Raw genomic sequence first — 22,630 nt, 5'->3', positions numbered from 1 at the left:
CAGGTAAGTGAATTCATTTGTTTTTTATTCCCCCCCCCCTCCGCTTCCCTCTCCTGCCCTACCACCTATGTTTGATAGCAGGCGCTACTGTGAGGGATGCTAATTCTCGCTGGTGCTCGCCAACTTAACATTAGCGAGGCACACACAAGAAAAAACTCTGCAATGTGGAATGGGCAAAACTCAGCCGATGGACTTTATTTCCTACCTCAAGCTTGGACTGTGTTTTACACCTGTAAAACTTGACACACAGTGGAGTGTAGGCCTACATAATGGGTCATATGGAGGCAGGAAATGGAAGAGAAAAGAAAACCTGCAAGCCATCATATCGCCAATGGCTGTATAGTGGTCTACCTCTCACCAAGTGTGATACCTGTAACACTATTGAAGACCAGCAGCGTAGGCTTAAAGGAAGGGCAACATGGGGGGAAGAGGACATGAGGAATGAGGAAGCCTACACGTCACCCCACTGCCAGTTGCTTCTACTTCTGCAACAACTGACCAAGTTTAATGCCTGTAACTACTACAAAACAGTGGAAGGAACGGCCACCACACCTTCCCTTTTTTTGGCGAACAAACAGCTGCCTGGAAGACACAAGCTGCTGCCTCACAGCATCAGTGTACAAAATGAATTGCAAATATAATGCAGCAGGAAAGAAAGCAATAATACACATCCTGCATCTGTCACTCCTGATTAGATCAGCTTTCAGAAGGCCGCCATCTCCCCTGCAATCTTCGATTCTAGTTAATGTGATCATCAGCCAATCCCGTCCCAGCAGCCGTCGAGCTTCATCAGTATCCAGGCTATAAATCACCCCTGCCCCCAGTCCCTTAAAAGGGTTGTGATGCTTCTGGTGAGTACGCGGTGCAGTTTTTTGGAGTCATCTGTCCTCTAAGCCTATCCGAGTGCCAGATCACACAGAGGATGAAAGCCTGTCGATGGCCCGCGGAGAGCTGGGTGGAAAGATCAGCCGTGCCCAGGGATTGCCCCATTCTCATGTTGAAATCACAATATCAAATTATAAGTTGACCTCAAGTAGTCCCTGGGTTCTTAGCCATGGAAGTCCATACAGGATGTACCTGGAGAACTTTGCATGTGCAAGACAATACGGAAATGGGATATCATGAGATACTACGGGTCACAAATACTGTTGCTGTATATGGTAGAGGGTGGCTCATAACATATAAAGGGCTCTGATACCTTTGGGTCTAGCTGGGGCTATATAAAACTCAAAATAATGATAATAGATTACAGGAGCGCCCCACCAGGTTAGTTCACCTTCCTCTCTGCTCAGTCCGCTCTCCGCCTACCTAGCCACGCAATGACACCCCAAACGTCTATGACCTCACACATCTGCAGGGGAGGGCTGGGAAGGCAGGAGAAAGACAGCAGATTATAACACTGATGTTACCGCCTGCTTCTGGTGAGGCACCTAGAATGCCACAGAAAGTAAAGTAACAGATCGCAACCGCCAGCAGGGCTGGACTGGGAAGCACAACCGGCCCTGGCAAAGAGCTTGGCCGCCATAACCCCCCCCCCCCTTCCCCCCCCTCCCCCAGGAGTTTGGGGTGCCGTCGAGCTCTCTGCCAGGGGCGGTTTTCAGCCGATTTTGTTACAGGGCCGATTTTGCAGCTATGCTGTAAAAATGGCCCTGTGACGCAAACGGCCCCCAGGGGAGCAAAACCGGCCCACACCCGTGCGGCCCACTGGGGGATTGCCAGGTGCCCGCTACAGCCAGTCCGGCCCTGACCGCTAGTTCCGACCCAATGCTGGAACTGCCATTTGGTGTAGTTCTTCGGTAGAACTCACAGCAGGCATATGGCCGCCAATCCAAGCCTTTTTGGTTACCTGTTCTCATGTTAATCATTATGAGGCACCGCCAATCACAGAGCCGGCTGGAGCAGAGGTCCCCCAGGTCTCCTAAGCTTTCATTCTCTCCGAATGCATGTGGCAATTCGGCAACAGCATGAGTACCAGCAAATCTTGCCTCAGAAGCTCCACCTACACTGCCTATGACTGGCCTGGAACACCTTCACAGCCAATCACTTTGAAGCATCAGTGGAATGTTTTGCTTGCCATTTAACAGTCACAAAAACCTGGAGATGTCATACACTCTTCCTGGGATATGAAAGAGGGCGTGGCATCTGTGAGGTTAGGCAAGTCTGCTTTCTGGACATCCTGTCATGTGACATCTGGCCTTCCTGTAAGCCCCCTCCTCATTGGTTTATCATAAGAGAGTGGGAAGGAAGAAACGCCACACAAATAACATAACGTGTGTATTCGTAAAGCACAGGTTCACCCAAGGGTATCTTGCTGAATAAAAGATGTTTATTGTCACCCAACTCAATGGCACTCATTTTATGGAGGGCAGAAGGAGGAGTGGACTCCCCGGGATTTGAACCTGTGACCATGAGGTCGAGCATAGGCCCCTGCAGTGGAGTCTACTGAGCCACCTGACCCGGCATGCACGCAGTGCTTAATTTGAGCCGATGCTTTCCGGTGCTGAGCACCGGCACTTAATTGGTTTCTGGTGCTTGTCAACACCACACTTAGGGCAGTCTGACACAAGGTGGCGCTGCTCATGCAATTTAGAGATGAGCAAAATAACAGTTGTTAAGGAAAACAATGTACATTACAAAATTGCTCAGACCTGCCTCCCCAGCCATTCCTTTAGCTTTGGGAGCCTGGAATAATCTGAACTGTCGCACTTGCAGGCGAGAGAGATGGTTAGTAGTTTTTTGACAGCGATGACTGGGGCGATGGGGGGTGCAAGCTGCAGTGGCCTCCTGGACAGAGCCCTGGCACTTCATATTTTACAAATTAAGCACTGCATGCACGCACATAAAAGGAAGGTTGACAGAGTGCACACATGGAACGGGGCCCACATACAGAAACAAGCAGACATCTGCAGAGAAGAAACACAGCCTGGTGAGCCTGTGAGAGAATCTTAGCGTCAAGAAGAGAAGCCGTGGATGCCACCTACCCCCGGTAATGTCTTCTGTTCGTGCAGCGCACTCTGGGCTTTAAGGGCGGATTCTCGGGCGCAGTACGTCAGGAACGCACATCCTGCAAGGAGAGAAAAGGCATTAGACTCCGGTGCAAAGCAAGCTGCAGCACACAGCCGATAACACTGAGTGTTACACCAGATGTAAACAACAAGGCACGTCACATTAAAACTACGCACGTCAAAAGAGTACAGTGTCCGCCAAAGGCGCACGCGGGGGACATCCGTCATACAATATATATTGCAGCCAAATAAGGGACGCAAAAATTACTTTGTCACGTCACAGATAAACATCATAAATCAAAATGTGCAATGCACATCAGTGGCACGCAATAAAGCGCCTCGATATACAAAGCACCCCAAAAGTAGGCAGTGTACACGGGTAAGTCATGCACATGTTGGACGCACGTCACAAGTAAACAAGGTAGGTCAAACGATTCACAGCTAGTCAAAGGCGCAACTAGAGCCAACATTTTTTGGGGGGGCTAATAAAATTTCGGGGGGGGGGGGTAATTCTTCTAGTAATAACAGAGTGGAGATGCAGGGGCTCTAAGAAAGGATGGGAAAACAACAAAGCCTTGTTAACAAGTAAATGTTTATTTTAAAGACCTGGGAACTGGGAAGTACTCAAGTGCGGCTGCGTAAGATGGACGCCAGACCAGCCAGCCCACAGCAGCTCGAAAACTGTTGGATGTGCCCGGAAAGGTGTCGCAGCCCGGGCTGACACATACGACGGGGGGGGGGGGGAGGGGGGGGGGGGAGTTGCTGAAGCCCATTGAGCCCTATGGGCGTTGCGCGCCTGCAGCTAGTCATAGCTAAAAAGTCATGTCAACATTTGATAATGCACACCACAGGTTAACACATAAGCAAATAAAATGCAACATTACACGAGTGGCGCCAAAGGTAAACGGTGCACATCAAATGTTATCAATCCACGTCACAGGAAATCAATGCACGAAAAAAGTATTCACTCACAGATAAACTAGGGGTGATCAACGTGTCGACTTCTCATAACACGTGAACCACGTATGTGAGAAGAGCGCTCCAAAGGTCACAGATAAAATATGCAGGTCAAACTTAAGCGCTACACATCACAGGCGACAACGCACGAGAATAAAGTACTGTCTACACCACGGGTACACAATGCACGTTAACATTTCACAATCTACCTCACAATGCACAATACAATTGTGAAGGGCATATCAGCGTCAAATAGCGCAATTTACAATTAAACAATAAGCGACCCTGAGAGGCAATGCACGTCATAGGGAATCGACGTCACAAGTAGACACTGAACGTCACAGGTCATAATACACTTGACAACACAAAATGCAACACGCTGCTAATCAACACCCAACATGCATGCCTCAGCCACATCCTGAGACTCACAGGTACACAAAGCACAACGTAAATGACACGTCACAGGTAGGCCATGCCGATATCACAAACCTGCAGATGAAAGTTACACTGGTAAACAACGCTCAGAGTCGCATATTGCAGACCACAAGAATGCAAAGAACTTCACTTGTACACAGTGCACACCACAGACTCAAGTGAACAGATGCACAATACACAGCAGGGTGCCCACTGCACACCACAGATACACAATGTATTTACAGGTACATCGCGCAACACAGTTGTAGACAAAAATACGTCATAGGTATTTAATGCACAATAGAGTAACACAACAGATATTACAGGTCTGAATAGCCAATATCCCTGGATCGCAATGCGCATCAGAGGTACACAACACACATCACAGATAAACAACACAGTCTCGCAGGTACACAATGCGCACTGCAGACTCACAGTGGAGAGCGCAGGCACACAGTGAACATCAGAGGTGCACACTGCACATCACAGATACACTATGTATTCACAGGTAGATCACGCTACTCGGTGGTAGACAAAATACAACACAGGAGCATAGTGCACAAAACATAGATCACAGGTATCCTATGCACATCACAGGTCTTCAAGGGACATCAAAGGTGAACAGTGAACATCCCTAGTTTCACATACACATCACAAGTACACAATTAGCACCACAGACTCACTCTGCTGAGCACAAGGACGCAAAGGACATCAGAGGGGCACATTGTGCACCACAGATACACAATGTATTCACAGGTATATAATTTAACTCAGAGACAGAAAATGTACATCATAATGCACAATATAATCACACAACACACACCCCGGTATACGAGGTCCAACAAAGAGCCTCAAGGCACATCAAGGTGAACAATGAACATCGCTGGTTTCACAGGCGCATCACAAGTGCGCAACACACACACCACATATTAACAATGCACGGTACGGGTACACAACGCGCACCAGACTCAGAGTGTAGGGCACATGCATACAATACGCACCAGCGGGGCACATGGGACATTGTATCCGCACAATAAATTCACAGCTAGACAACACAAGACAGTGGAAGACAAAATAGATGACTGGGGCGTAATGCACAAGAGAGTCACACAACAAACATCACAAATATACCATGCACAACACAGACCTTCAAGGCACATCAAAGGTGAACAATGAACATCACTGGTTCACAGTGTGTATCAGAGACACACAACACCCATCACAGATAAACCCTACACGTCACAGGGACACAACGCCCGATGCAAGTAATCCATGTCCTTTGCAGGTGGGCAGGTCACATCATGTGTTCAGGTGGCACATCTTGGGTACACATATCAAATCACAGATATAAAACCTGTAAAACAGGCATGTGAAACACCAAGGGGCATTTTCAAAAGTTATAAACAATGCAGAGAACATCTATACAATAAACACTACAAACAGACAATGCACATCACAGGCTCACAAAACATATTTCAAATAAATAATACACGGTGCAAGCACCAAAACATCACATCCAACAATATATATATAAATGGCACACAATACTCCCCATGGCACGCAATACACACCAAAGTTGTGTAATACACATCTCATATATACTGCGGTTACACAAATCCCTGAGTATGTAGGCTAGGCGCACAACAGTTATACACTGACCTCACAGGCATGCACTGCTCAGCCTGCATACAACTTAGGCCTGGGCGGAGTTCTGCCTAGAGGAACTCTGCGAAGTTACCAAAAAACTCCGCCACGCTACGCAGAGTTCCGGAAGTGACGGAGTGTGTTAGGTCATGCCGTTCGCGCACATTTTTTGTGCCGCGCGTTTTTCCCGCTCTGTCAGATTAGCGCAAACGACACCATGCGTAAGAGGGCGCTGCTTCTTTCTGCTGCTTGAGTAGATGTTCTACTCGAGCGGCAGCTTCCTCAACGAGACTGGAAGGTTTCTCAACGCGAGCGGTAGCGGCCATCAGCGACCGACTCCGTTGAGAAATTCCACCGGGAGGTGGTCTGAGGTAAGATTTTTATCGCTCAGCAACTTAATGTTGGCGAGCGCGAGCAAGAAAAAACCTCTGCTGAGTGGAGTTTTTTGGAACTACGCGCGCTACAAGTAGCGCAAAGTGGAAAAAACTCGGCGAGTGGAGCGGAATTTCACGCCCAGGCCTAGCATACAGAACAGTCATCACACAAGCAGAAAGAACATCACAGGTTGACTGAATATCACAGACAGACGATATCCATCATAGATATGAGGTGTGTGAAGCTTTTTTTTAAGCCAGTGAAATTAGCGACGTTCCCAGCATTCACGACTGGTAGCGTTTGCAAAGTTCCCGGCTCTTCTTTCAACAGCGTGACGTTTTTTCTCAGCATTTGCTATTTTAGTGACTTTAATTCTCAGCTTTTGGAAGCCTGGTAAGCAATGTTTAATTTGTGGCAGCGGTTGTCACTGGAACTAATTTTTGGGGACCTGGACTTATTTTTCACCATCAGATACTCTGACTTGGAGTAAGAAAGAATAAGGTACAAAAGGGAAAAAGGAGGAGTGATAAAAAAAATAAGAAACCAGAGACTTGAGGAGAAAGTGGGATGAAAAAGAAGCTGCTGGCGAGAGAGAAAGAGACCGGAAATTTGAGGTGGTGGAGAAAGAAAGAAGAAAAGGCGGGGTCAATACTAGCTAGCCCTGGTTTCAGGCATGTCTGGCTTTCGGCAGCACCGGTGCCTGGCTCCTGAAAAAACTTTAGGCCTTTACACTTCTATTTTCCCCACAAATGAATCAATGCAGCTATGCACAATACAACACAACACATAGTGTGTCCTGTATTACGTTAGCTTCACGCAGTAAAATGTATACAGAATATTTCTCTGCAAGTTTGCATTTTGTTGGCTTTTTTGGGCACAGGAGCTTTGCAGAGGTGAACTCTTCATATTTTGCAATATATTTTTTCTGCAGAACCATTTTTTTTAGCCTTAAAAGTATATATGTGACATAAACAGTCACAAAAGCCATGATTTTCAGAAAGACGATCCGAAATGAAAGTTTGTAAACTACACAAATTTGTAAAGTTTTCCTTAGCCTTTCTGATTGTCGTAAAAATACCTACTTCACACACCCTTAGCAGGCACGCAATGCACACAGGAGGTGTGCAATGCACACTAGAGGGCCACAATACTCTTTAAAGGAGCACAGTCCACGTCACATGTGGAGAATGCATGGCTCAGGTACGCACTGAATCGCAGGCACACAATGAAGAGGTGAGGTACACAACAACAACAACTTCACAACAGGCAACATTTGTAGACAATATATGCCAATGGTGGAGTCTGTACATCATAGGCTCACAATGTAAGTCACAAGCACACAATACAAATGGGAAGTACTCGTGAGATATCAGAGGTAAACAACAACACAATGCGTGGTAAAGGCGTACAATGCGCATCACAGCCATTCAATGACAGGTACACAATGCTCCCTGCAGGTATATTGCGCACATCCATTGTACCCAGCGGGCACGCCAGGGACAATGCACGTTACAAATATAAATTGCAGATCACAAGTACAAAATGTATCTCACAAGCAAGCTGTGCCTCAGAGGCTTACAGCCTACATCACACACATACAACGCCAATGAAGAGAGTAATGAATGTATATTAGAGGTACAGTTAGGGGTGCATAATTACAGCATATGTACACAATGAAAGACTGGGACGCACACCACCAGGTAATATTACCAAGCACACATCACTAGGAGAAAGTACACACATCAGGAAACACCACAGCTGGGGATGTTGGGGGGGCAGAGAACCCAAAACACCAAGCAAAATAAACCAATACTGCAAGCAAAATAAGAGAGTGATGGGACCAACACACTTGGTGAAAAAAGGTTGAATATAGCAGCCATCACCACTCCAAACACAAGAGTGTACAGGAAACAACACACACGGAAATACCAGAGAAAGCAAAGGAACCACCGAGACCACAGGAAGGAGCACATCTGGAAACATTAGAAAGATCACAGGAACCAGCACACCTGGGGATATCACAAAGCAGAGGAACTAACACACCTGAGAGGACACAGAAACCAACATACCTGTGAACAGCGGAGAGAACCCGAACACCTGGAAACAGCAGAAACACAGGAACCAACACACCTATGAATATCAGACAGCAGAAGAGCTAACACGCCTGCAAACATCAGAGGGGACACAGAAACCATCACAGCTGTTAACAGCAGCGAGGACAAGAACATCTAGGAACATTAGTATGAGCAAGGCACAGGAATCAGCACACCTATGGATATCATACAACAGAACAACCAACATACCAGCAAATATGCAAAGAAACCTAAATACACGTGAACAGCAGAGAGAACAAGAACGTCTGGGAATATCAGGAAGCACACTGGAATCAACACACCCATGGGTATCCGACGGCAGAGGAACAAATACAACTGGAGTATCAGGGATGGCACAAAAATCAACATTCCTGTTAAGAACACCAGGAGACACAAATAAGAACACCGGGAAACATAAGAAAGAGCACAGAAACCAACACACCTACGGACACTACTGAGCAAAGGGACTAAAACCCCTGCACATATCAGAGGGGGCTCAGATACCAACATGCCATTGGAGAGGACATAAACCTTAGGAGTGCAGAAACCAACATATCTGAGTAGAGGAAAAAACACACCAGCAAATATCAGATGGCACAGAAACCAACATACCTGTTACCAGCAGGGAGAACAAGAACACCCCTGAGCATCAGTAAGAAGAGGAACCAACACGCCAGGGTATATCAGGGAACAGTGGAAGTAAGACACAGGGCCCTGCTAACATCAACGGGTACAGAATGCAACAAACCTGTGCACAGCAGCAATAACACCTCTAGGCACTGGCTAGAGCACAGGAACCAACATACTATGGAATATCAATACACAGAATAGCTAACACACTTGAAAATGTCAGAGAAGGTGAACACCTCTAGGCATTGGAAAGAGCACAGGAACCAACATACCAGGGAATATCAATACACAAAATAGCTAACACACTTGAAAATGGCAGAAAAGGTGTAGAAACCTAAACACATGTGACCTGCAGCGAGAATGGGAACATCTTGGTGAACATTAATATAAAACACATGAACCAATTCAACAGTGAACTTAAAAGCACACGAATGAACACCTGGGAAACGAAAAGGACAAACAATAATGGAAGTAAAACACCTGGGGAATCAAGGACAGCTCGGGAACCAAGAAGTGAGTGCATAACTCGAAACACACCAGCAAAAACCAAATAAGGAAGGAACCCACACAGGAGTATTAAAAGAATACAAACCATCACGCTTAGGACTATGAGACGTAGGACTGTCAGAGTGAAGACAGGACACCTAGGAATACAAGCAGCAGCAGTACCAACAGTGAGCTCACAACAATTAAAGACTCTGGAAATATTAGTGGGAGCACAAAGACCACCACCACATCAAGAAATATCAAGGGGAGCACATAACCCCCTATACACCTAGAAATATCAGGGCGAGCATACGAACCAACACACTGGGACAATCAGGAAGAAAACAGCAACTAACTCAATTGGAAGCATCATGGAGTCAAAGGCACCAAAACAACTGGACAATCATGAGTGCTAAGGAACCAAAACAGATGGAAATATCAGGGAGAGCAAATGGACAAACACACTTGGGAATATCAGACAGAGCACATCAACCCCAAGGACCTGGAATATTAAGGAGAGCACATGGACCATAAACATATGAGAATGTCAAAGAGAGCATAGAAACCACTACCCTGAGTCTGTGAGAGAGCGAACAGTAGCCAACCGACGGGAACATACAAGAGACAGAACCTGAAACAAAGCACTTGGAAATATGACAGAAAGCAAAGGGATTGGCACATACTGAGGCTGGTAAGGAACAACCACCACCTACCTCTCGAATATATCAGGAACAGTCCAGCAACTAACACAGGTATGACTGTCAAGAAGAACCAAAGAACCAACATGCTGGGCTCTTGTCTACATCACAGGAATCAATCCGCCTGGGTATATGCAAGGACCAAAGTGACTGGGAAGATCAGTGAGTGCACAAGACCCAACAAACCAGAGACCATCTCGAAGACCACAAGAACCTACACGGCTACGACAGCGAGAGGACAAGAACCAGCCCACTGGGTAGTACCAGCAAAAGCTCCCGATCAACACACCTGGCTAGATGAGGGAGAGTACATGGACAAACGGCCGGGAATGTCAAGGGAGCACAGGAATTAAAACACCTATTGCCTGTCAAGGCGATTACAGGAACCAAGACACCTAGAACTATTTGTATTTTAGAATACGGAGTACAAATATTTTGACAAAAATATTTACCTTGACAGAATATTGTCAAGGTAAATATATTTATACAAGTACTATGCTTAACTTGACATCAACTGACTAAATAAATATTTGCTCCAACAGTTGGACTAAAGTGTGTGTGTGTGTATTATATATACATACACATTCTAGTGCAGGCACCGCCACTTACGGAGGAGAGCGTTCGCGACATAACACACCTTGAAATATTGGGATGAGCACAGAAACCAACCTACCTGAGAACAGTAGAGTGGAGGAATCAATACATTTCACACCGATAAGGAGAGAACAGGACTAAACAAAACAATGGGGGTTATCATGGCAAGCACAAGCACCAGTCTGCTTTGGCATTGGGAGCACGGAAACAACACACCAGTGGTTACCTTGGAGAGGATACAGATCAACACACCATGGACAGTCAGGAGCAACAATGGAACCAACACCAGTGAGGCGGTCAGGACGAGAACACGCTTGGGACTCTTCAGAGAGGGCAAAAAACCAAGGATAGATGAGTAAAAACACACCAAGGGTTACCGTGGCGAGCACAAGGATACCACGCTTGTCAGTGAAAGCTCAGGAACCAAAACACCTGGGACCGTCAGGAATAGCAAAAGAAACCAAAACTCCGGGGGCACCCAGGAGACCATTGCAGTCAACATACCATAGATTGCCATGGTAGAGCACATGAATCAAATGTGAAACAATCCAGGAGACCAACGGAACAAACACAACTGGGCTGCCGGCGATAGCACACGCAACAGCACAGTTGGGATGGTCATGAAGAACACAAGGACAAACACATCTGGCATGGGTAGAGCGCATGAGTTATCACACCGGGGACAATCGGGGAGAGTGCAAGAACCAAAACACCCGTGACAGTCAGGGAGGGCACAGGAAGCAAACCTCCTAGGGAGAGGACAGGAGTAAACACACCAAGGGGTATAATGGACAAAACAAGCACCAACACAGCTTGTCAGCGAGATCACAGGAACCAACACACCAGAGATTATCCCGGAGAACACACGAGCCAACGCACCTGGCGCGGTCAGGAAGAGCACATGGCTCAACATACCATGGACAGTCATGGAGAGAAAATGGGTGAACATCACACCTAGGACTGTTGGAGAGAGCACAGGAGTCAAAACACCAGGAATTATCCTGGAAAGTACATGAACAAACACACCCGGTAGCATCTGTGGGAGCACATGAATCACACACGCCAGGAATTTTCCTTAAGTGCACATGAACCAGCAATCCAGTTAGTGTGAGGCAGAACACATGAATCAATACACTGTGGACAGTCATGGAGAGGACAGAAACCCACACACGATGGGCAGCCAGGACAAGCAACAGAACCAGCACACTTATTATTACGATGGAAGACGCACAATCCAATATATCTGAGAATAACAAGAGTGCCAAAACCAACACACCCTTGATTAATAGAGAGAGCACGAGAATATACACAACTGTGACTAGTAACCACAGGAACCATCACACCTGGGAATGTCAACACCAACAGAGATTGGTTTGTGTTCCAGATTTCCCACAGCACCCTCTGCTTCTTCAAAATATAATCAATGGGAAAGATGGAGTCATTTTGTCAACTTCACACACCCTTTTTTTGTACTATTTCCAACATTTATTCACATAACATATGTGAAGCACACCACCATCCTACAGAACTCACAAACAACCACCCACATGCTGAGCCCTTGGGACAACTCAGGGCAATGTGTACCTGCTTTCTCCATGGCTATCCCAGCAATACCATCTTGTTATCAAACAAGTCATTATCTATTGAACATGGACGTCATCTCATTAAATGTAATCACTCAATTAAAATCCATGCTCTAATTAATAGCTGTAATAACTCCAGGAACCTGGTCAAGGAAGCAATCCCTGGAGCCTTCTTTGTATCATTAAAAAGCAGGTCTTGCAATCAACATCGAGGAGACAGATGGAATTCCATTACTTGAATCATTTTCAATGGACTTATTTTTCTTAGAATATTAACAGATCACCCAGGCCCCAAACAATGATTTAGGCCTTGAACAATTACTTTACGCAGCTCACATCAGCACACACCGTCAACCAAGTGTTGTGTCGGTGTGAGCTTAATTTTTGTTCTACCGGTATAATCTTATGTAATTCTCCAATTTCGCATTTTGTGAATGGGCACCGTTTTCACCATTTCATATGACTTGAGATGGGTCAAGTAGAATGTTTCATCAAGAGACAATTTCTCCTTGAACAAGACATTTTTCTCCTCAAAACACTCTTGAAAATACAGGATCAGCCACATGCATTTCTGTGCAGTGAGCTCTATTTGAGGGAAGACAAGAATTTACTATTTAAATCCTAGGACATCAACAATTACCCAAATTAGAAACCCTGTTGAAACAAACCAGCCTCAACATTCTAATTCCAAGGAAAATAAACTCCAAACCTTGAACAGACCCAACACACCTACTGCCTATCTTGTGCAGCTTTTATGTGTGATGTGTACCCTTACGGAGAAAAGTTACTTCATGAAAATTTCACATTCTTCAAAAAAGTACATGTTGCCATAACAGTAGGCTTCTAAAAAAACAATGGATACAGATTTGCAAGGCACATTCAGGCTTAACGTAGGTCAAAGAACATCTCAAAAAGACAGGAAAGGGAGTTATGATGTAGAGTTTTAAAAAGAAGTCAATTCCCAACCCTCATCTAGTCAACATAGATATGGCTGATATGTGTTCTGCTGTACAGAGAGAAAAGAAGTGTTGTCCAAAAGTTCAGGGTATTAAATACCTAACAATGTTTCCAAATTACAAATTTCACTAGAAAGGGACCATTGGTGATCGGTCCAAAATATGTGAAAATTTGTGAAAATCTTTACCATTGAGAACTCATTTTTGTAGGATTGACTGCATGGCACTTGCACCACGCGCTGACAAAAGTATCTGAAAAATGAATGTTGTGGAAAATGAAACAACCCTTTTGTGTATAAATGTTCTCAAAGCCTGCTGTCAAAACCAGTGTGCACCAAACTGGGGGTCGCGACCAACTGGTGGGTTATCAGGAAAGTCCAAGCAATTAATTAAAGATGCCTTTAAATTCTGTATTTATCTTGTCACATTTGCTGCTTCGAATACAGAGATCAAATGTCAGGCTATGTCTTCTGAAGCTTATGTTTTTTTAACATGGGGATTGGTGCTTACAAACTCCTCTCACTTTGCAGTCAGAGGAAGAAAAGCAAAGTGAATTATGTGACAATAGTACTGTTGTACATGAAGTCCGTAAGGAAAGGTTGTAGGATGTCATTTTTTTCTTAACAGAACAAAAAGTAAATACCTGTAAATGAACTGTACACATTCATCAGTTAGGAAATCAAAAATGAAGCATGTTTTTTATAATTCTGAAGTGTGATGGAAACAAAGATTTTAATAGTATCAGACACTTTACAAATAATAGATATTCACTAAAACCTGATTTTACACATTATTGTGTGTGAAATATAGATTTATCATAAAAAATGTATGTTTGTGCAAATTTAGTGACCATTTCAATGGAGAACGTGCAGTCTGCAAATGACAATAAGCTAACATATGATGCTCTAAATACATTAGATAATCTCCAGCATTATGTACAGTAAAGTAAGATGGGTCACAATAGTTTGTTTTACTTAAAAGTGGGTAATGGTTTTAAAACATTTGGGAAGCACAGGTCTAAATAGATACACAACATTAAAATACACTACACTGAAAGATCTTGATGTAAAATATTACGTATTCAAGGCTAATTTAGTCGACGAAAAGCAGAAATATTTCTTTATTCTAGTCCCTATACCTTGGACTAATTATCAATGGCACATTATCACTAATCTTTGCTCTCGTGAAGCCTTATGGTACCACTAATCAGTGTATAATTGAATATCTAGGTTCACTTTGGTATATTATGTAGCCCAATTCTTAGATACAGAAAGTGGGGCATATAAACATCCTTATACTATCTTACATTGATGACTTGTGGTCCGAGGACTCTTGGAGGTCCATGAGGCCTACTCAGGCGGCCCATGACTATTTTACAAAATTAAATAATATTAAAACTGTTAAATTAAAATTAATAAGGTATATGTAAATAAGGAAACAAACTTACATATATTTGATTATAAATTAGCGATAATATTTCAATATTCAAGCACTTGGTGTAAACTTTGTTATGTATTTTTGTGTATTGTTTTGAGGTTCAAATCATAGAAATCTCTTAGGCTGGGGGTCCCCGGCCTCCAATAATGACTCATGGGGAGATCCCTGGATTCCAGTAATGATTCAGTGGAGTTCCACAGAAGTCAAAAGATTAAGAACCACTGCTCTAGAGAACAAGTTGCTACAAGTTCACCGAGACACCCCTTTCACATCCATCTAAACCACAGGCTTGGCAGACAATGCCTCCTACACAGGAACGTATACAAACCCGATCAAATGGACCCCGATTTGTGTTACAATAAAGATGAAAATGATCATCTTTACATATTACAACAAGGACTGCACTTTATTTGTGTATATTTTTTTTACCTACAACTTCGCAATATTTCTGGAACATTATTTTAAACTTTGCAAAGTAAAAAAAAAAACAAGTTTTGGCTAAATGTTTCACGAGATTTGTCTAGTAAGAGCATGCCTCGCATGCAAATAGTGCAATAGGAATTTGGTTCAAGCGAAAACTGCTCTTAGCGAAGCATAATCGATGAAAGTGGCTACTGGTTTGGGCTACTAGGCCCATGTGTGGCCTGCACAGACAGATGGAGAAGCAATCTGTTTGAAACTAAAGTAAGATGCTTCAGGTTGAATGTAATGACAAAAACAACTTATTCCTTAATAGACAAGAGGCATCGTGACTCACTCCAAGCTTCGCCCCTTATGAGAGAGTGAGTGAGTGAGTGAGGGGGGGAGGTGAGTGAGTGAGGGGGGGAGAAAGAGAGGAAGAGAGAGGGGGAGAGAGAGAGAGAGGGGGGAGAGAGAGAGAGAGAGAGAGGGGAGAGAGAGAGAGAGGGGGGGGAGAGAGAGAGAGAGAGGGGGGAGAGAGAGAGAGAGGGGAGAGAGAGAGAGAGGGGGGGGGAGAGAGAGAAAGAGGGGAGAGAGAGAGAGAGAGGGGAGAGAGGGGAGAGAGAGAGAGAGAGAGAGAGGGGAGAGAGGGGAGAGAGGGGAGAGAGAGGGGAGAGAGAGAGAGAGAGATTCGTGGCGTACACAAGATGTGCTTGTTGCTGACAGGACTGACCCGTGACTGCCTCTAGAGACAAAGACCTGTTGGGAAAACTACCCATCGATTTCTTCCAGGGGACGAGGCAGTCCACGCGCCACAGAATGACAAGTGCCCCGGCACCCTGCCTCACCTGCTTCCAGGGAGAGAGCCACGCGACAGGCACGCGCACACACATGCCTGCTTTGCCACCCCGGGCTCCTTGCACTTATTCCCGCTCTGACACTGCAGATCTAGATGCGCGGGGGCACGTGCATACAAATATCAACAGGCCCCTTGCTCCGCGCCTCCTGCCATTGGCTGCGCGCGCTCACACACCTGGAGCGTCCCGCTTGCTATTGGCTGCGCGCGCACACATACACACCTGGACCGTCTCTCCTGCCTCCAGCTGCACACACCTGCCGGCAGCCCTCCGCCGGGTGACAGGTGTTCACAGGAACGCGCGTGGCCACTGGAGCTTGGCTTCGCTGGCTGCCCGCCCTCCTGGGCCCCGGGGACACAGCTGTGTAAAACTCTCGTGAACATGAAACACCCGCCCCCATCCTTTGGGCGCCCCCTTGAAGCCAGCACACAGCAAGCGAGCAGGCAGGCAGCCAGGAGAGAGGCACTAGGGCGCCAGAACTGCTCTAATGCGCTGATTGGCCAGCGGTGCAGAGCACGCACCGGGTTCAATATTTTAATATGGTGTTTGCAAAGCGCTGCGTTGCCCCCGAGGGGCAGCGCAGCGCTCTACAGAGAGAATGCAAAGCAAGAGTACATGAAATATACATATTCGTAGATGAGAATGGGAGGCCATTTACAAATTGCAAGGGTAGCCAAGTAATGGGGTCAGGCGGCCCAGGGGCACGGGAGTGGGCGAGTGACTGCTTTGGAATATTCAAGTATTGCTTTCTTTTCCTGCTTGTAAGTCAGTGGGAGGGGTTACCCGAGGCGATGGGAGACATGCTGCTTTGTAAATGTCTCTCGTGTATAGCGCTGTGATGCCGAGGAGGTCTGGGAAGCGCTATAAACAGACATGTAAATAAATTAATGCATTCCTTATGTCTGCCAGGGCCATCCCTTTAAAACGTTGTTCGAAATCGACGGAATTTGGCTTAGAGTAGCGGATGAACCTGCAGAAATAGACCCTTTCTGATAAATATAGTCTCCTAATGACCCCGTAGAGGTAACTTTTGTTTGTTTTATTTGTTGTTTCTGAAGCGAAACATAAGCATTATAAATTAAAACGCTGAACTCAGCAAAAACTCGAGCTACGACCAATACACAGTTGTAATCCGTGCTTGAAATGGAAAAATGGAAGTGCAGGTACCCTGTACCAGAGTACCAGCTGGTTTCTGAGAAGTGCCGGTACTCTCCAATTAAAAGTACTACGTCACTCTTGAAGTGCAAGTACTCTCCCTCTCAAAATGAAAAAAGTGCCTGTACTCAGTACTGGCCCATTTAAAGCACTGGTTGCAATAGGTACGCAAACAATATGGTGCAGTGGTACAGGATGAAATGTGGAAAACCTTGGAATCATTTACAAAGCCATCGTAGCATTACCTTACCGAAAGCAGTGCGTTGGCTAAACAAGGGAAACCCTTTTTGGGTAGCTGTTGCACCTTATAAATGTAATAAATAAATAAATAAATGGCAGATAGTGTGCTAAAAAAAAACAAGCGATAAAAACACTACAACTTACATGAGTAGTTTGCCTATTTACAACAATTTCTGGGGGTATCTGACGCGCTCTGAGTCGCGAGGGGTGCTTCGATGCCCATGTGGCCCAACGCAAGTGCACAATGTGAACATATTAACTTTTGGTGCATCATTTATGGAGGTTGCAGGGGAAAGCAATCAACGGTGCAGCGGGTGCAGTGGCATCGAGGCCTGAGAGGCCTCACGTACCCAGATTCCTGCTGTATGTTACTATCCAACCAGTAGTCAGAGGGGCCATTTTGCATACTTGCACTGGAGCCCATATGCCACTTGGTAAGGGGGTGTGGGTAGGCCAATCTGGAGCCGTACTGTAACACCTTACGCATCTGGATTGGTCTATGTAGGCATCGGCTCAGCCTCTTTCAGCTCCAGTCTTTTAGCCTACATCAGTTGCTGCTATTATGTTATGTTGATTTGTAGAGCACGCACATCAACCGTGAGGGTTTCCAGGCACTTGAGCAGGAGTGTAAGCTTGTGGTCTCCATGTGGTTATTCAAAGGGTCGGGTCCTCATCTGCCTGCGGAGCTCAAGAAGTGAGGGGGGGGGTCTGGTGTGTTGAGGAAGGTTTTTCCATGTTTTGGGTGCGATGCAGGAGAACAAGTGACCTCCTTGTCTGCTTTTGTGAATGCGGGTGGTGTGCGCGAGTGACAGTGAGGCTGAGCGTAGGTGTGGTGGGCAGCGCCACACCGTCTTTGGGACAGAGCTTATGTTTCATCGTCATCAGACTTTGACCCGGAGTACAAGAGAGAGAGAGACAGAAAAGAGAGAAAAACAAAGAAGGAAACATGTCAAAAGAAGAATGCAGATATGAAAAGAGCAAACAAAAGTGAGATAAAGAGAGAGAAAATATAGGGTGGTAGAAGAAAGAGGCATGAGGTTGAATAAAGGGGGGTAGCCTTGGTGTTCGGCAGCACTGGTGTCGGGCTCTCGAGAAGAACTATGTACTTTCTTGAAGCACTGCCTACACCCCTTGGCATTTTCATGGCTCCTCTTGCTTCAGGTCCGTCACTCGCAGTGGCTGCACAATCGCCCACCTCACACCTAGACTTTGGGACGATCCTTGAATCTCCCTCAGACTCCAGGGCGATCTGCTTCTCCTTAAAGCCCAGGATGGTTGTTTCTGGTCCAGGGAGGACCTGGCCTGGCAGTTCGGGCTGGACTGTAGGGTTAAGACTGATTTGCATATGGCTGGGTTTAAACTGGAATGGCATGCAAAAAAAAACAAATGATGGATTTAACCGAGATCTGTGACTGGGGGTGAATGTTTGATTTTTTTCAGCATTCAGTCCATCATCTGTTCTTTTTGCATTTGTTTTTCAAACCCAGCATAGCATATTGCTCTTCCAAGCATTACTGCCTCGGATATTTCCTGTCCTCAGTCTTCTAGTGGTAGGAGGACACAGTTATGGTTAACTGCGCGCATCATTATTCCACACAATGCATTCATGCAAAATCTAATCAGACATGATTGAGCTTGAAATTAAAGGTGTCTGAGGTCGCATAACTTCCTTTTGCGTAATTACATGAAATTTCAGGATAATTATACAAAATGATGTGACCTGCAAACTCAGCATTTAGAAGGTTTTTTTTGGGGTGCAAAGTTCATCCTCGAGTCCATTTTGGATGAGAAGGTGCATATTCCTCTAAAGAATAGGGCTATATCGAACATGGCGCGAACGGCAGCCACTCATATACAGTTCCTTCACGTTGTTTCTGTGCTGCTGCGATGGGATTTTCCACCAAAGGGATGGGAAAATATGCAATGTGGCATATTGGCGTAATTTTGCACATTTAGTGAAAGAAATGTACAGCAGGAAATTAAACACGGTTACACACAAGCGTAAGGAACATTTTGCACGGGTTTGCTTGAAAAACAAAGTAAGTAGATCGAAGCGGGCTCTAATACTTTATAATCTGGACAAGTAAAGTGAGGCAGGACACGTCTACCAGGACAAGAGACATATAATCACACTTTTATCATTCTTTGAGTAACTATGCAGCTGAGTGAAGTACCACTCAGATGGCCCAAATGCAAGCGGTCCAAAATTTCCAAAGTTTCTTGCAATGGGAGTTAAAGCTTCCTTGGGAACTAAAAATATAACAAGTAAAACACAGCTCCCTGGGTTATTTTCAGGCCAGATTACCTGCAGAGTATGATAAAAACCTGATATTCCAAGGTTTTGACATAAAAATGAGGCACAGAATGCAACATCTGTATTAACACAGCACATTTCCCATATTAAGCCTTTTTTCCAGTTGTCTGCCCCTATATGATATTTCTTGGTAGGTGTAACCTGCCAGATTTTATGAGGTAATAACTGCAAGGGTGTAATAATTATCACACATCTCATAATTCTGATCCATACGCAAACTCCTGTTTGCACAGTGATCAGAGTTTAGCCCTGGACTTGTAATTAGGGCCTTTATCAGAGTATAGTGCATAGAATGCTTTACATGAGAACAGCACACTCCAGAAGAGAATTAATACCTCTGCTGCGGGTATAAAGCACTATGTATTAAATATAATGCGGTCTATGGTATTATTAAGCACGTTTGTGAATATACAACGCTCTGCTGTAGTTGTAAAAAATACTCCACATTAGCTTAAAATAGCCCATGACAACACAAAGAATTTGTGCAGAAGTATAGATTACCCTTTTAGTACAAATGTGCGCTGTGTAGTAATATAACTCAAGGAAATTAGAGAGTATTGCACAGGAGTACTAGTTACCACTCAGAAGTATCGCACATTAAGATGGAATATAAACCAGTGTATGAACGCATAAAGCTTCAAGGGGGTGGGGCGCTATAAACAACCGGTAAGGATGGGAGGCTCTATAGGTACTGTACGAGTACAGCGTACTCCGCGAGAGCGCAAAGAACGGTGCGGAAGTATAAATGACTCCTCAGGAGTACTATGCACTCGAGTAGAGTAAAAATACTCTAGAGGGGTGCGCGTTGTGCTATAGGACAGTGAACACTCAATAGTAGTGATCAGACTCTAAGAATATGAAGGGTTTCATGGGAGCATCAAACCCTTCACAAGGGTATAAAGCATACTGGCATAACTCTAGAATAGAGCATAATACTCAGTGCCGTGGCAAAGACCATACCTAGCAGTGTATAAGAGTACAGAACACTCCCTGCAGCACCGCGGAACAAACCCACCGCCTTACAGGAGTACCGAACACCCAAAGGCGTACCGTAGAACATCTCACATCAGTATAGAGGACTTTGAAGAAGGGAAGTAGCATGGTTCCCAAAGGCCTTCAAAGTGTGTGATTCCCCCTCATGGGGTCTCCACTTAGCCTAATGCGTCTGTACATCTGTAAAATGCTGCAGTCTCAACACATTTGTGCACACAAAAGCACACATATATGTCTACAGAGCTAGAGACATATTTCTAGAAACTGGAGCGATATGGACATGTTTAATCTAATGAGGAACACACCACTGTGCAATATTATGAATATATGACCAAGAGGTGTGTGAAGCACTCAGCAGGAATGTAAACCACTCTGGGGAACCGTACAGGAGCACAACCAGATTACTCAGGCGTGTTTCATATGCCCTTCTTTGGTGGTGTACCCATAGGGGGCACCATTTTATTGTAGTTAATGTACGCTGAGATTCAATAAATCACGCATATCTCTCCGATCAAATGTAGACAACACTCAACATTGATGTACGCATATCGAGTCTACAAATTCGATCACTGATATATCGCCAACGTAAGTTGATGTTGAGGTGGAATAGTAAATCTATACTTCCTTGTGTACGCTAATTGCACCGATAGGTGCCACATAAGGACATATTGCCATGAAGGGTAGAGTTTCAAGAGGTGCCCAAGAGGTGAGATGCAATAAATCACACACATCACGCATATCTCTCTGACCAAATGTAGACGACACTCAACGTTGATGTACCAATATCGAGTCCACCATTTCGATCACTGATATATCATCAACGTAAGTTGATGTCGAGTTGGAATAGTAAATCTATACTTCCTTATGTACGCTAATTGCCACATAAGGACATATTGCCATGAAGGGTAGAGTTTCAAGAGGTGCCCGGCCATTGCGGTTAGCGTCATGCAAATGACATGTCAGTCACCTGACAAAATGTCCTTATGTGGCACGTATAGGTGCAATTAGCTAACCTATTATCCGGGATTAGAAAGTAGTACACAACAGCTTGCCCGATCATCTCAGCGCTGTATCTCAAAATGTTGGGCTCAATAATATTGTCACGGTAAGCAGACATAAGGAGTATAGATTTACTCTTCCAACTCAACATCAACTTGCGTTGATGATGTATCAGTTATCGATATTGTGGCGTCAATATTGGCACAGCTTATTTTTAAAATTTCAATATGAGGTATAACACCCCTCTTAAAGGCCAAGAATTAATTTAATTCAGACTTTAATCAATCTCTATCTGGATAGACAGGAAACAGAAGACATTGATCCCCCAACAGTAACTTCTAGATAAACATTGAGCTGTTCGTGATCTAGGTAACTATGACGCGCACGACTAGACAAACAAAACAATAATGAGTACACTGAAACCAGCCAACACGAGCCCCATGGAACAGGAAAATACCCCTAATCAATAATAAGGGCTCAACTAATATGTTCAGATCACTGACATATGGAGTACCTTAAAGGCGACCATAATATTCTAACCACATCTTAATAAGGAATTAATAGTAAAGACACTTTCCTTGTAAAGACACTTTCCTTTTTTGTTTTTTCAGCAAAAAATCTTTTAGTATCCAATATATATTTTAATTCGCTTCCATATACTCCAGTCAGGAGTGGGAGTTCCTTCTCTATTTTGAACATCCAAATGTAGGGAGTAAATGTACGGCCACGTCAACATCCCAACCGAGCTCACAAGGACAGATGTTGACTGCCATCGTGCCTGACCACTAGAAATGGGACTGT

General features: G+C 44.8%; 1 protein-coding gene across 8 annotated transcripts in view; it reads right to left on the bottom strand.

Annotated features, from left to right (window-relative positions):
* The window catches only part of CELF3 (CUGBP Elav-like family member 3), a 190,295-nt gene that overhangs the window by 143,697 nt on the left and 23,968 nt on the right, over positions 1–22,630 (bottom strand). For 7 of the 8 annotated variants that reach the window (XR_014972253.1, XM_085638808.1, XM_085638809.1 and 4 more), the window contains exon 2: positions 2,982–3,064. Coding sequence is in view for 6 of the 8 variants with exons in the window: in XM_085638808.1 (XP_085494934.1) it covers positions 2,982–3,064 (83 nt within the window). In the remaining 2 variants the exon portion in view is untranslated. Of the gene's footprint in view, positions 1–2,981; positions 3,065–8,464; positions 8,493–22,630 lie in introns of all 8 variants that reach the window. The other variant, XM_085638811.1, reaches the window with a different exon arrangement.

This window comes from Triturus cristatus, chromosome 12 (genome assembly GCF_964204655.1).
Source record: "Triturus cristatus chromosome 12, aTriCri1.1, whole genome shotgun sequence".
NCBI classification, from domain to species: Eukaryota; Metazoa; Chordata; class Amphibia; order Caudata; family Salamandridae; genus Triturus; species Triturus cristatus.
This window is presented reverse-complemented; position numbering and strand designations above follow the sequence as displayed.